Here is a 14,759-nt window from a genome sequence, read left to right as displayed (position 1 = left end):
GTCTTATTTGCTCATTTTTTTTGCTGCTTTTTTTTCTCCCCACAGTGGCAATTTGTGAAGAAGAATTTGTCCACCAGGAATGTATAGACTGTTGTCCCATGTCATGTGGCCTGGAGCAGGAGTGCGTTGGCAGTGATTTTCAGTGCCTTGATGGATGCTATTGCCCTCAAGGTGAATTTATAACTTAGAACATTTAAGCTAAAACCAATAATCATTTTCTTTCCTTGTCCATTGTCAGCCTATCCTGTTTCAATGTATTCAAAAATTGACCTGTTTGTATGACAATGAGAGTACATATATCTTTCCTCCTAATTATTCAATTATCTTTGAAACTGACTGTTGGTGGCCACGCCTTCAGATGCCAGGGCCCTAAACTCTGGTTTACTCGTCCTAAACCTCTCCCCTTCTCTACCATGCTTTCTTCCTTTAACACACACCTTAAAACTTAACTTTGTGACCAAGATTTTGGTCATGTGGCCTAATATCTCCATATGTGGCTCCGTGTCATGCTTTGTTTTATAATGTCGATGTGAAGCATCTTGGGATTAAAAATCCTATTGTACATATGTTGTTGTAGTTGATGAAAAAGTGTTCTTCTAGGGCACGTAATTTTTTCCTGATGCGCAAATGTAATTAAAACTGAAATGTTGAGATTAGTTCGTTTCATCAGCTGACTACCCATAAGATAGTCATCTCCTGCACCTGCTTATAACTTAAGGCTTGAATATAACTTCTAATACCATGACCTACAGGAATTTCTGACAAACATAAGATGCTTTTGGAAATTAAATATAAATTGATGCAATTGCTTCTCACAGGGTTAATTCACGAAAATGGAACCTGTCTGAACCGCATTGAATGTCCTTGTATGTTTCAAGGTATTCCCTATACATCAGGCTCTGTAATTCAGGAACACTGCACCCACTGGTTAGTGACTTATTACTCAAGGAATTATTGCTATTTTCTGTAGAATTTATTTTACATTAAAATACTGTAAATTCCTTTATATTTATTTATGTATTGGAAGATGTGCCATAACGGTAAATGTAAGTTTTTACATGCCTTATCAAATATGTACTTGACAGGGAGGGTTTTAAATAGAATTGGACCTCCAATTGCAACAGCAGTGATAAGTTGCAGAACAACAGGGCAATGAACATCAACAAGTGAACGTAAACAGTGACTGGACAGATGTTTTTGAGCTAATGTTTTGGCTTTACTCTACCAGCATGGAGTAATCAGAAATTCAGTTGCACTCTGAGTGCTATTTTCCAACCATTAATTTAAGTGGTTGAAACCTTGAATGAAGGGCATGTCTGGATTTACATAGATATATAGAAGATAGGAGCAGGAGGAAGCCTTTTGGCCCTTCGAGCCTGCTCCGCCATTCATCACGATCATGGCTGATCATCCAACTCAATAGCTTAATCCTGCTTTCTCCCCATTTAATCTCATTCTCCCCAAGTGTTATCTAGCCGCCTCTTGAACATATTCAGTGTTTTAGCATCAACTACTTCCTGTGGTAATGAATTCCACAGGCTCACCACACTTTGCATGAAGAAATGTCTCCTATCTCTGTCCGAAATGGTTTACCCTGAATCCTCAGACTACGACCCCTGGTTTTGGACACACCCATCATTGGTAACATCTTCCCTGCATTGGCCCTGTCTAGTCCCGTTAAAATGTTATAAGTCTCTATGAGATCTCCCCTCATTCTTCTGAACTCCAGCGAGAATAATCCCAACCTAGTCAATCTCTCCTCACATGACAGTCCCGCCATCCCTGGAATCAGTCTCGAAAACCTTCGCTACACTACCTCGAGAGAAAAAACATCCTTCCTCAGAGAACGAGACCAAAACTGTACACAGTGCTCCAGGTGTGGCCTCACTAAGGCCCTGTATAATTGCAGCCACACATCCCTGCTTCTATACTCAAAACTTCTCGCAATGAAGGCCAACGTACCATGAGCCTTCTTTACTGCCTGCTGCACCTGCATGCTTACTTTCAGCGACTGGTGCACAAGGACACCCAGGTCCGGCTGCACACTCCCCTCTCCCAATTTACAACCATTCAGGTAGTAATCTGCCTTCCTGTTTTTGCTTCCAAAGTGAATAACCTCACACTTATCCAAATTATGCTGCATCTTCCATTGATTTTCCCACTCGCCCAACCTATCAAGATCATGCTGTAGGATCCCTGCATCCTCGTCACAATTCACCCTCCCACCTAACTTGGTATCATCTGCAAATTTTGAGATGTTACATTTTGTTCCCTCATCCAAATCATTAATATACATTGTGAATAGCTGGGATCCCAGCACTGTTCCCCTGTGGTACCCCACTAGTTACTGCCTGCCAATATGAAAAGGACCCATTAATCCCTACTCTTTATTGCCTCTCTGCCAAACAGCTTTCTATCCACCTCAATACATTTCCCCCAATCCTATGCGCTTTAATTTTGCACAATAATCTCTTATGCGGGACTTTGTCAAACGTCTTCTGAAAGTCCAAATATACCACATTGACTGGCTCCCCCTTGTCAACTGTACTGGTTACATCTTCAAATAATTCCAACAAATTTGTCAAGCATGATTTTCCCTTCATAAATCCATGCTGACTCTGACTGATCCTGCCATTGTTTTCTAAATGTTCCGCTATAAAGTCCTTTATAGTGGATTCAAGCATTTTCCCCACTACCGATGTTAGGCTTACTGGTCTATAATTCCCTGTTTTCTCTCTACCTCCTTTTTTGAATATTGGAATGAGGTGAGCTACCCTCCAATTTGCAGGGACAGTTCCAGAGTCTATAGAATCCCGGAAGATGACCACCATGCATCCACTATTTCCAGAGCCACCTCCTTTAACACTCTGGGATGCAGATTCTCAGGCCCTGGGGATTTATCCATCTTCAATCACATCAATCTTCCCAGCACCATTTCTCTACTAATATTGATCTCCCTCAGTTCTTCCCTCTCACTAAACCTTTCATTCTCCAACATTTCTGGTATCTGATTTGTGCCCTCTTTCGTGAAGACAGAACCAAAGTTTGTATTCAATTGTTCAGGCATTTCTTTGTCTCTTATTATGCATTCCCCTGTTTCTCTCTGTCAGGGGGCTACATTTCTCTTTACCGATCTCTTTCTCTTCACATATCTATAGAAACTTTTAGTGTCGGCCTTTATGTTCCCTGTAAGCTTCCTTTCGTACTGTACATTCCCCTTCTTAATCAATGCCTTTGTCCTTCTTTGCTGAATTCTAAAGTGTTCCTAATCCTCAGACCTATTATTTTTCATGGCCAATCTGTGTTTCTTCCTTGGATCGGATACCATTTCTAATTTCCTTTGTGAGCCATGGATTGGCCCTTTTACCCACTTTGCTTTTGTGCCAGACAGGAATGAACAGTTGCTGTAGTTCCCCCATGCGTTCCTTGAATATTTGCCATTGTCTATCCAACAGCAAAAAATACATTTCCAGCCTGGAAGTCTCCCTTCCAGAAGATCAAAGTCAGAACAGTACCCTTCATACTCATGAAGGGACTGCCCCAGAATTCTGTAGTTTTTGACCATTTAGGTTAGTATGATGAATTATCCTTCATGGTTTAGAAGACCTTGGCCCCAAATACTAAATTCAGGATCAAATTGGAGACGGTGGAGAATGTACTTGCCAAGAAAGAAGACTCCAGCCTCCATCAGCCTATTCTTGAGAACCCTGCAGGAGGGATTAGTCTCATGACTGCCAAGACCACAGACTTGGTCTGGATCTGGATTAAATAGACTTGAGGATCTGGATTAAATAGTTTGGGATGAAAAGTTTTGGTATATAAAATGGGATTTCTATGTATAGAGCTTGGAAGTTGATATTATGTAGCTCGTTATCCTGCATACATCCTTTAGCATTCTAAAAGTGGAAGCCCATTGTGTAATAGATAAGACAATTCTGAAACTTAAAGTGACAGATGCTGGACTGTTCTATGCAGAGACGAATTATTCATATATTTAGGGTTTGGTAAATGTGCTACAACAACCCCATTCTCCCTCCATGTCCGCTTATATCTCCCATGCCCAATCAAAACTCCCATGCCCCCTGCATGATCCATGTCTCATCCATGCTCCTTCATATCTCTCATGTCACATCCATGCCGACTTATATCTCCCCTGCCCCCTCCATGTTCTCATGCCTCCACTTTGTCCTCTCCATACATACTCTGAACAGAACTCATGTGTCCTCCTGGGAAGTTTTGAAATTTTCTTGAGATTAAAAAAGGAAAGCAATTATGCATTTGTAATAACCTGCATGGGACATTAGCTGGAGATGATTGTTTCCCGCTTCAACATTGTCAGGAGCCCTTGATGCCACACATGGTCACGTGCTGCCTTGATGTTAAGGACAGTCTGTTTTAACTCACCTGTTGAATTTAGAGTTTTTGTCCATACTTGGACCAAGGCTGTAATTTCCACATTGTTGATTATTTTTCCGTGTTGTAACTGTACTGGAACAGCTTGGCCTGGGGTGCAGCTAGTTTTGGAGCACAATTTTTCATTATGACAGCCAGGAATGAGAGGACCCTCTGATTTGCTCTTTGAGAGGATTCCCAGAGGAACTGGGAGTGATATATTAGACACATGTGGCTCTTAAGGCAACTGAGATTATGGATCAGTATTCATCAAATGAAAGGAATTCCACTTCATTAATTCAGCTACTTTCTGATTACCAAAAGATCATCATCAAGATTCCCAGCGAGTTGCCATGATGCCTTCATTCTGTGTCAGTCAATTCTCCCACAGATGTTCAAACCTTGAAACAATGGGCAAAGTTCTCCACCTCTTATCCGCCGGTAGTGGAGTTCCCATGAGGCAGGGAATTCAGTGGTTGTGAAGAAAACGGCACTAACCCGCTTCCGGTGCTCTGGTTCCTCTGCTGGTGCTGGGATCGGGATTCGCACCCCACGCCGGCGGGGATGACCCACTTTCATCCACTTAGCAGGCTGGGCACCATATTCTCCCAGCCTGCGTGATTCTCCTGTCCTCTGGGCCAGGAATCACATGGGCGAGAATCGCTACAGGTCTTGACAAGTGTGGCCCTTACGCGATGGATCTCGTGGTGGGCCAAGGGAGCAACTCTTTCAGGGAGCTTCCCCAAAGGTCCATCCACGGCCCCCCTCCCCAATGCAAGTCCTTCCCACCCCATTCTCACCAAGCATCCCCACTCCCCCCCAGAGATCCCCTCAATAAAGAGATGCCCCAAATAAAGAGACCCCCGCAAAGAAACTCCCCAAATAAGAAGACACCCACAGGGACCCGCTAAATAAAGAGACCTCCCACAGATGTGCCTAAATAAGGAAACCTCCCCCACAGAACACCAAAAGAGAAATCCCTGTTTGGAAGCCCCCCACCCCCCCCCCCACCCAGAAGAGAGATCCCTGTCAGGAAACCTGCCAGAAAAGAGACCCCTGTCAGGAAGCCCCTCCAGAGGAGAGACCACTGCCTGGGTGCTAGACAGAGGCAGTGAAAATAATTACTGCTTTAACACTCACAGGCAATACACTGGCTCAGACACAAGAAAAACCACCTGCCAATTACTGGAACCAGAAAACGGGTCAGCAGTATTTAAAACCCGTTAGATAATTGAGCTACAAGCCATTAATTGTGTCTCTTTGATATTTATTTTACTAGGCTGTGATTGACAGCTTCCACATAACCAGCTGTCAGCATTGCTCCATTGGTCTCCCTTCACGGTTGGGTAACTCTAAAGTGCTCTAGGCAATGTTTATAAACATCAAGTTTTGATTGACAGGTCCTTGACCCTTCAAACAGAATTAAGTGCTTTCCAATCATCTCCTTTCACACTTAAGTGATTTTGAAGTGGTAAGCTGGAAATTGACAGCACTTAACTCTGAGCCCACTGTACATCCTCAATTCCACCCTCCAACCACAAAAAAAGCAAAAAGATGGTCCCACCATCAATAATCCATCCTTCTCACAGACAGCCATTTCTTGTCTGTAACTCCCTCCTTACATTTTTTCACAAGGCAGACGTCCATGGCATGCAGGCAAGCAACAATGGGGAAGATAAGGCAGTGAAATAAAGGTTATACTTTGAGCAGAAATGTGACAAATTAACAGTTTTCAACTCGTGTCAACTGTGGCTTAGTGCCAGCACTGTCTCCTCTATATCAGAAGGTTATGGATTCTAATCCGTTAATGTAACTTGCTGACCATGTGGAAGACAGACATAAATACATGAAGATCGAAAAGGACTAAGTTTCTGAGAGACACTCTATCCCTTCCAGATCTAGTTTCGAAACACTGGATAAATTTAATCCAGACGACAGTGGTTGGAGAAGGCCAGCCCTATTAACTACCTAAATTGCCCCTTAGACTCCAAAAGCTTAGGTGGGGTTGCTGCGTTACAGGGATAGGGTGGATGTGTGGGTTTGGGTAGGGTGCTCTTTCAGGGGCCGGTGTAGACGCGATGGGCTGAATGGCCTCCTTCTGCACGGTAAATTCTATGATCTATGATGATTCTAGCAGGCACTGAACTGGGCAGCAGGAGGCTTTCCCCAGGTTTTAGGACCCTTATATGGCAATCCTGTCTCCACCTCCCACTGCCCCTAAGAGCTGCCAGCCAATCAGATGCTGGAAACTCTCCTATACAGGCAGTGCCACCAAGAAACGGTGGAAGTTGCCAGCAATGCACACTTGGGATCACCAAGGGACCCAGACCATAGGTGGGTGAGAACAGGATTGGGGCTTCAGGGAGGAGTCTCTGACTGGAGAGCGGAAAGGTGTGAGAAGAAAGGGCATGACGTGGAGTGGTGGTCCCTCAATCAGACACTGAGTGCATTAAATACCAATGGTGGCAGGATGAACCCGTTAAGTTGGTCTTCCTGAATCAGACATAATCGTTCAGGTGGAAGTAGCCTGATTAAATTCTCCCCTGAATGCAAACAGTGTATGCGGGCATCCATCCAGCTTTCACCTTGCAATAGAGATATACCTTTCACCTTCTAGTTCATCTTAACACTCTTCTTGCTCTCCCTGAATTCAAACCGGCACTCTTCCATCAAGGTACACTGGCACAATACATCTGTCCACCTACTTCAAGCTGATACTCTTCTCCCCACTTCCTCTCAGCTGATGATGACACTTGCTCTTCAAATACACAACTTCCATGCTCTCATTCACTCCACTCCCTCCGTCAAACAAATACACTCACACCACTTTCCTTTGTTATAATCAATTTTCCCTCACTGTTGCCATCTATTTTCCTTCCTTTCTAATGGTGCTAAATATTCTGCTGTCAAAGTGTTCTGCATTATATTTCTGAAATAATTGTTGATTGATTTTAAAAATACGGATGTCCTAATAAGGAACTGAAATGTTATTTCAAAACATTTCACTTTAAATATTTTTATTTGGTTACAGTATTTGCATAGGTGGGATCTGGAACTGTACCAAGAGTAACTGTCCAGGTAATTTTTTTTATTGTGTTCCACATAAACTGTGCATTTGCAATTAATTATATGAGGGGAGCTTAGGGCTTGGGCAACAAATGGACACAATATCGGGGATACACCCGCAGTGCACACTCAATGTGGCATTTGGGAGGCCTCAATTGCTTTTAGATTTGGTTTTCACTGACATTTTCTGCAAACTGGAGATGGCAAATTGGTGCCCCACTGGAGTAGTCACCTTGTAGGTAATAATGTTTCGAGTACCCCCTGCTCCTCCTGCTTCCACATTGAAATGAGTTTCAGAAGAAAACTTACCTGGAGGTTTCACTTTAACGACTGTTGGTTAGGCCACTGTAGAATCTGAAAAAATAGGTAGAGTTCTGATTTGGGTTTCAATATGTGGAAATTAAAATACTGTCATACTGATCTGATTCTGCTTGGTGTTTTTCTCATTGATTCTAGCGGAGTGCTCAGTAACTGGAGATATTTACTTCAAGACGTTTGATGAGCGCGTGTACACCTTCCATGCTACATGCCAATATATCCTGGCAAAGAGCCACAACTCTGGAAAATTTACCATCAGCCTCCAAAATTCTCAGTGTGGCTCAGTAAGAAACACATTTTGCTTTTGCAGATAAAGCAGAAGGCCTGAAAGAAGAGGGGATTGAACAAAATTTGATTTTGCATAATAAAATAGGATAAAAGGAAAATAAATATGCAAAGATGGTGGTTGGAAAAATGAAATGAAAATGAATGAAATGAAATGAAAATCGCTTATTGTCACGAGTAGGCTTCAATGAAGTTACTGTGAAAAGCCCCTAGTCGCCACATTCCGGCGCCTGTCCGGGGAGGCTGGTATGGGAAAAGTAAGATAAGCAATGATTGGTGAATTGGAAATCCAATGACTGAACTTTGCTCCACACTTCTTCTTAGATAAAAACCTTTCAGCTTATCATTACTAAATAGTGCAATTGAGGCCATCACATTTCACCTGAAAGAAAAACTACAAGGTTTCTAACTCTTTAACCACAAAGCCAGCAATCTTCTGCTGCCAGGAAGCCGATGAAAGTGATATTCACCAAGGCTATATAGATTTAAGAATGTGAAATTTGCAGACACATCTAGGACAATAATTTGTACAAGAAGTTGAGTCGATGGAACCTTATCTGTGTCTGTTGAAATGTCAATGTCTTTGATGGTGTGGACGATGAGAGCAGGCTCAGATAAAAACGTTTGCAAAGTGGTTGGTGAAAGAGACAGCAGTCGATATGAAAACACCTGCTGAACATGGATTGATGTAATGTCATCAAAGAGACAATTCACTAGAACAAGGAATTATTGTTGGCTTGAATTTCGCTCCTCTTCTGGTTTTTCTCAATACATTTCAAACACATTTGTGTTTTTATTGCTGCCTCTGGTGAATATTTAATATCCACTCTAGGCAGCAAATATTTTCAGAAGTAGTGAGAAAGAAGTAGGTTTCCGTCATATTTTACATTTAGCCCTCTTTATACAGTGAAAAACTGTTGAACAATAGCGAGAAGCACTTCATGAAGGTCAAAATGACCTGTTATCATAGAATCCCTTTAGTGTAGAAGGAGGACATTCGGCCCATCGAGTCTGCACCAGCCCTATGAAAGAGCACACCACCTCTTGGCCTGAATACTGATCTTATAGCGTATGAAGCTACACAAACCAGGATGCATATATTGACTGGTGAAGTAGGTTTGTGGTAACCAGTTGTGATGAAATTATTAACAAATTTCTTAACTAGCAAGTTGAGGAAAGGATTGTTTTGTCTAAAAAGTGAGTTTGAATGCAGGATGGAGCAGGGTAAGGTGTGCAAGGAAATCCTGTCATGCGGTTGTAGATTCAAAGATTACAAACATATCATCTATGTATCATAAATGCATATGCGCTACAGGGTTAATCTCTTGCCTCGGTAGAAATTGATGAAAATGTTAGCGAGCGTTAGACTAGAGAGAACCTCTTGGCTACACTGTCTACTTGAAATGAAATGAAAATTGCTTATTGTCACAAGTAGGCTTCAAATGAAGCCCCTAGTCGCCACATTCCGGCACCTGTTTGGGGAGGCTGGTACGGGAATTGAACCATGCTGCTGGCCTGTCTTGGTCTGCTTTCAAAGACAGCGATTTAGCCCTGTGCTAAACCAGCCTCTATACTTGGGCATACAGTGTCATTAAAACTGAACTCAACTACGTGAGACACATAGGCCATGCATCTGCAATGATTGGCTGATTGACTCAAACGTTCCTTCAGTTACTCGTATTAGGCAGAGTGTAGACCATACTCAACCAGCCCGCATTTACAAGTCCAAAACATAACTACTGTTAAATGTGATGCCTCAATTGAGCAGTACTTGCAGAACAATTCTGAGTGCGTTACAGCTACATTAACAAACTAAGTTAATATAATCAATTGAGCTCTTAATATTGCTCATTTATGCTTGTTAGAAGAAACAGACATTCATTCACGGGGAACCATTATCTTAACAAAAGGAATATGTTCAAGATTTGCATCTATTTTTGAATTACCCAGGAGTATGGGAAGCCTGTAGTTTCCCATTGCTTTTTCCAAGGCAATGCCTCAGCCAATCAGAGTCACCATGCCAAACAATCAGCACCACTTTCCTCTTGTTGTATTCATTTGTTGCGATCGATTAAATTTTGCTTTCTTGCATTTTCCTGATGAATGCAAAATGAAAGGCTTCGGTAGCCTATATCTCTTTTCAGCTATATTTAAGTTCTGTACCCAAAGCCACTGTTAATTTATTGCTCAGAGAGTTAAATAAAGAGAGAATAAGGGGCCAATTGCCCTGCCTTGCCTGCAGGGGAATTTCCCGCTCCAATCTGAAGCAGGCAGGAATTCATCAGCTTATAGAAAAGTCAGTGGGGCATGGTACAGCTTCGGTATTTTCTTCATTGGAGTACAGGACACAAGTCTCTGACATGGCCATGAGTCCTCAACCGTCCCTCATACAACAAGCTCTTCATTCCAGGGATCATTCTTGTGAACCTCCTCTGGACCCTTTCCAAGAGCAGCACATCCTTCCTTAGATACGGGGCCCAGAACTGCTCACAATACTCCAAATGGGGTCCGAGCAGAGCCTTATACATCCTCAGAAGTACATCCCTTTCGACATGAATGCCAACATTGCATTTTCCTTCCTAATTGCCGACTGAACCTGCATGTTAACCTTAAGAGAATTGTGAACAAGGACTCCCAAGTCCCTTTGCGCCTCTGATTTCCTAAGCGTTTTCCCATTCCGAAAATAGTCTATGCCTCCATTCCTCTTTCCAAAGTGCACAACCTCACACTTTTCCACATTGTATTCCATCTGCCACTTCTTTGCCCACTCTCCTAGCCTGTCCAAGTCCTTCTGCACCCCCCCCCCCCCATCCTCAAAACTACCTGTCCCTCTGCAGATCTTTGTATCATCTGCAAACTTAGCAACAGTGTCTTCAGTTCCTTCTTCCAGATCATTAATGTATATTGTGAAAAATTGTAGTCCCAGCACAAATCCCAGAGGCACACCACTAGTCTCTGGCTGCCATCCCATTTATCCCCACTCTCTGCCTTCTGCCAGTCAGCCAATCCTCTATCCATGCCAAGATCTTACCCTTAACATCTTGGGCTCTTAACTTATTTAACAGTCTCCTATGCTGCAAGTTGTCGAAGGCCTTCTGGAAATCTAAATAAATACTTCCTCAAAGAACTAACAGATTTGTCAGACATGAAATGAAAATCGCTTATTGTCACGAGTAGGCTTCAATGAAGTTATTGTGAAAAGCCCCTAGTCGCCACATTCCGGCGCCTGTTCGGGGAGGCTGGTACGGGAATTGAACCGTGCTGCTGGCCTGCCTTGGTCCGCTTTAAAAGCCAGTGATTTATCCCAGTGTGCTAAACCAGCCCCTTGACCTCCCCTTGACGAAGCTTCTCCATGGCGACCTTCAGGACGCGCGACAACGCGACAACGCTGAATCGCCAAACAGAAATTTATAGCCAAGTTCCGCACACATGAGTACAGCCTCAACCGGGACCTTGGATTCATGTCGCATTACATTCACCCCCCCACCATCTGGCCTGGGCTTGCAAAATCCTACCAACTGTCCTGGCTTGAGACAATTCACACCTCTTTAACCTGGGATTACCCCTCTCTCTGGATCTGTAAAGACTTAATGACCTGCCAGCATCGTCTTGCATCCTTGACTTTGCCTATATATATGTTTCTGGAACCTACCTTTTCATTCACCTGAGGAAGGAGCAGTGCTCCGAAAGCTAGTGATTTGAAGCAAACCTGGTGTTGTAAGACTTCTTACTGTGCTCACCCCAGTCCAACGCCGGCATCTCCACACCATGTTATTTCATGGCAGAGTGTTTCACATTCTTATGATGCATTGTGTGAAGAAGTTTCAATTTGATTCAACTTTAACTGGTTGAATTCTAAGACTTGCACCAAAACGTTTCTTTCGCCATCCCATGCAGAAACTCTGGACACTCTGCATTAATGAAGTTTCCATTACCTACAGTATTGTGACAGATGATTGGGAGAACACTGAAACAATTCCAGTCTACTTTCCTTTGGTTTAGCTTTCCCAATTAACGGATCTGTCAGACAGACTGAAATCACAAAATAATGTCCTAAAAGCAATTGGACCAAGCACAGATATTGGGTGGAATTTAACCAAAACATTTCTAAGTGTCATTTTGGGTGGGCTTGGCAGGGTGTTTCCCATTGGTGTTTTTGGTGATACCCACACCAGTATTCACCCACACTTATCGGGCGCGATCTACCCAAATGGGCACAGAGACCCATAGCGTGAGATTAGCTGCGTGTTTCCTGCTGCTCGGAGCGCCAGGAAACACCTTACTATCTAAAGCCCACCTGGGTAGCTCGGGGGCCTCAGGGGAGAACGTGCAGCCAAGGCTGTATTTAGATCCATTTTCTGCACTGAGGAGTTCCACTCACCAGAACTCTTCGGTGCACGTTGTCTCGACTTTCGAACCCCAGAGGCGACTCTTGAACCACCACCCCAAGCCCCAACTTACTTCCTTTTTCGCACTCCCCCACCCTCGCGCAGAGCACCCCTGGCCCAATCACTCCTTGCGGGAAATGCCAACCTAGCAGTACCCCACCAACTGGCAATGCAGGCTGGCACCCATGTGGCACTGCCAGGATGCCAGGCTGGCACCAGCAGTGTTAGGGTGCCACCTTGCCCAGTAGGCAAGGGCCTGGGGGCCTCCAATCCTCTGGGAGACCCCCCCATCAGTGCCGTTCCGTGTGGTCCCCGTTTGAAGGGACCAGTATTGAACGGTGCTTGCCCGAGGCCTTCAACATGAAGGGGATAGATACCAATGCCTTGGTTACCTCTGGGAACTGCATATTAGAGTGAGACTAGCTGTCTTGCTCTAATGTGCAGACTTGGCAAAATCAGGCGTAACATGACCGGTAGTTCGCACCCATCATTTGTTTGGGCCTTGGGGAGTTTCTCTCAGGTCCCACCCACCCTTAGACCTTTTTCCAGTTGAACACGGCGGTGAGACCGGCTCCTCAGAGATCAGGCCATTTTGAGGACACCTCCACTATGGGGTGGCTGTGTGACCCCTCTTTTCAGACCCCCCCCTACCCCCCCCCCCCCCCACTTTCAGGACCCCACACTTCAGTCCCCAACCTTTATGAGGTCCTTTAATACCCCGCCCATCACCTCTCCCCAGCCTTCATACCCCCTCATCCCCTCGTTTTATGGGCATGGCTCCCCTCAGGTCACAACCCATGGCAGTGCTGCCCTGGAAGTGCCCCTGCCAGCCTGGCAGTGCCATTTGGGCATCTTGGATGTGGCAGGGTGGCAGTGCCAAAGTGCCAGGCTGGCAGTGCCAAGGTGCCGAGTGCCAGAGGAAGAGCCAGAGTGCCACTCTGCCCTTTCCAAATAACCCAGGCATATCCAATGACCTGGGAATCCCCCAAGTGCCATTATGCCTGGCCCATGTTTATTATCCAGTGCAAAGCGGCGCAGGTTGAGTCCTCGCTGGGGAACAAAAAAGAAGAAATCGCTTATTGTCACGAGTAGGCTTCAAATGAAGTTACTGTGAAAAGCCCCTAGTCGTCACATTCTGGCGCCTGTTCGGGGAGGCTGGTACAGGAATTGAACCGTGCTGCTGGCCTGCCTTGGTCTGCTTTCAAAGCCAGCGATTTAGCCCTGTGCTAAATCAGCCCCTACCCATTAGTTCCTGGGAGCCAGGAGAATCCAGCGCATACATATTTAGATGAGACTCATTTAAATATGCTGATCTGGAACTCACCCAGCGCGGGCAAGATGGCCTCATCCCAACACCAAGTCGGGCGCAACAAAGCCGGTAAATCGTTCCTATTATGAAATTCTAAATTGTCTCTGTTGCTTCTTTTCTCAGAATCTAAACGGTGCCTGTATTCAGTCAGTGAGTCTGGTTGTTGATGAAGATGTGAAGAAACAAGTGACATTGACTCATTCAGGAGAGGTGTACCATTCTAATCAGTACAGGATCAGCTTGCCTTATAAAGATGGTATGAAATAGTGACTTATTGCTATTACAATCTTTGCAAAGCTTCAAACATGTCTTTCCCTTTCTCTTTCAAAAAGTGCACATTGCTGCCCCATAGCATTTTCAGGAATTATATTCGGCAGTCTATCAATTTGTTCGCCTGCCCACCTGACAATTTGCAATAATTATGTAGAGCCATGTTCATATAATAAGAACAGTCAAATGTAGTACTTGTATTTTCATTAGCTACTTGTTATTACCATGCAGTGATCTCGAAATATTAACCAATGTTGGCAATTTTTAGCCTGTAGTTTCTATCAGCTTTGCTTGGTGGAAATAGATTCTTTTTCATCTTTTAATACAACAGCTGGTGCTAATGATTTGACATTTTTATATCATTGAGATGGAGTGAGAACTGCATTTATTTCAGAGACATTGGGCTGGATTCTCCGCCGGCAGCCCGGGGGTTTCCCAATGGCACGGGGCTGCCCCACATTGACCGGCCGGCGTAACGGAGCATCCCGCTGGCGGGGTGAAACGGAAATGTGGCAAGGCGGGGCGGAGAATCCAGCCCAATTTCTATTTTGATTTTCGGTACATTTACAGGGTACCAGGGTACCCATTAGAGGAGGCTCCAGGGTACCGGGAGGAGGGTAAGACTCCAGGGTACTAGGTGGAAGACCCTGGGGGGACCAGATTGGAAACTATAGAGTACAAGGGGGAAATCTGTCAGGTACCGGATGGAAGGCTCCAGGGAGAAGGGTTAG

General features: G+C 44.4%; 1 protein-coding gene across 1 annotated transcript in view; it reads left to right on the top strand.

Annotated features, from left to right (window-relative positions):
* LOC119970940 (otogelin-like) overlaps positions 1 to 14,759 on the top strand; it is a 323,755-nt gene that overhangs the window by 32,527 nt on the left and 276,469 nt on the right. Inside the window, 5 exon segments of the mRNA XM_038806051.1 lie at positions 46 to 171; positions 819 to 927; positions 7,424 to 7,470; positions 7,915 to 8,060; positions 13,882 to 14,014. Coding sequence (XP_038661979.1) covers positions 46 to 171; positions 819 to 927; positions 7,424 to 7,470; positions 7,915 to 8,060; positions 13,882 to 14,014 — 561 coding nt within the window.

This window comes from Scyliorhinus canicula, chromosome 9, assembly GCF_902713615.1.
Source record: "Scyliorhinus canicula chromosome 9, sScyCan1.1, whole genome shotgun sequence".
NCBI classification, from domain to species: domain Eukaryota; kingdom Metazoa; phylum Chordata; class Chondrichthyes; order Carcharhiniformes; family Scyliorhinidae; genus Scyliorhinus; species Scyliorhinus canicula.
Note: the sequence above shows the minus strand (reverse complement) of the source record. Positions and strands in the feature narration are given on the sequence as shown.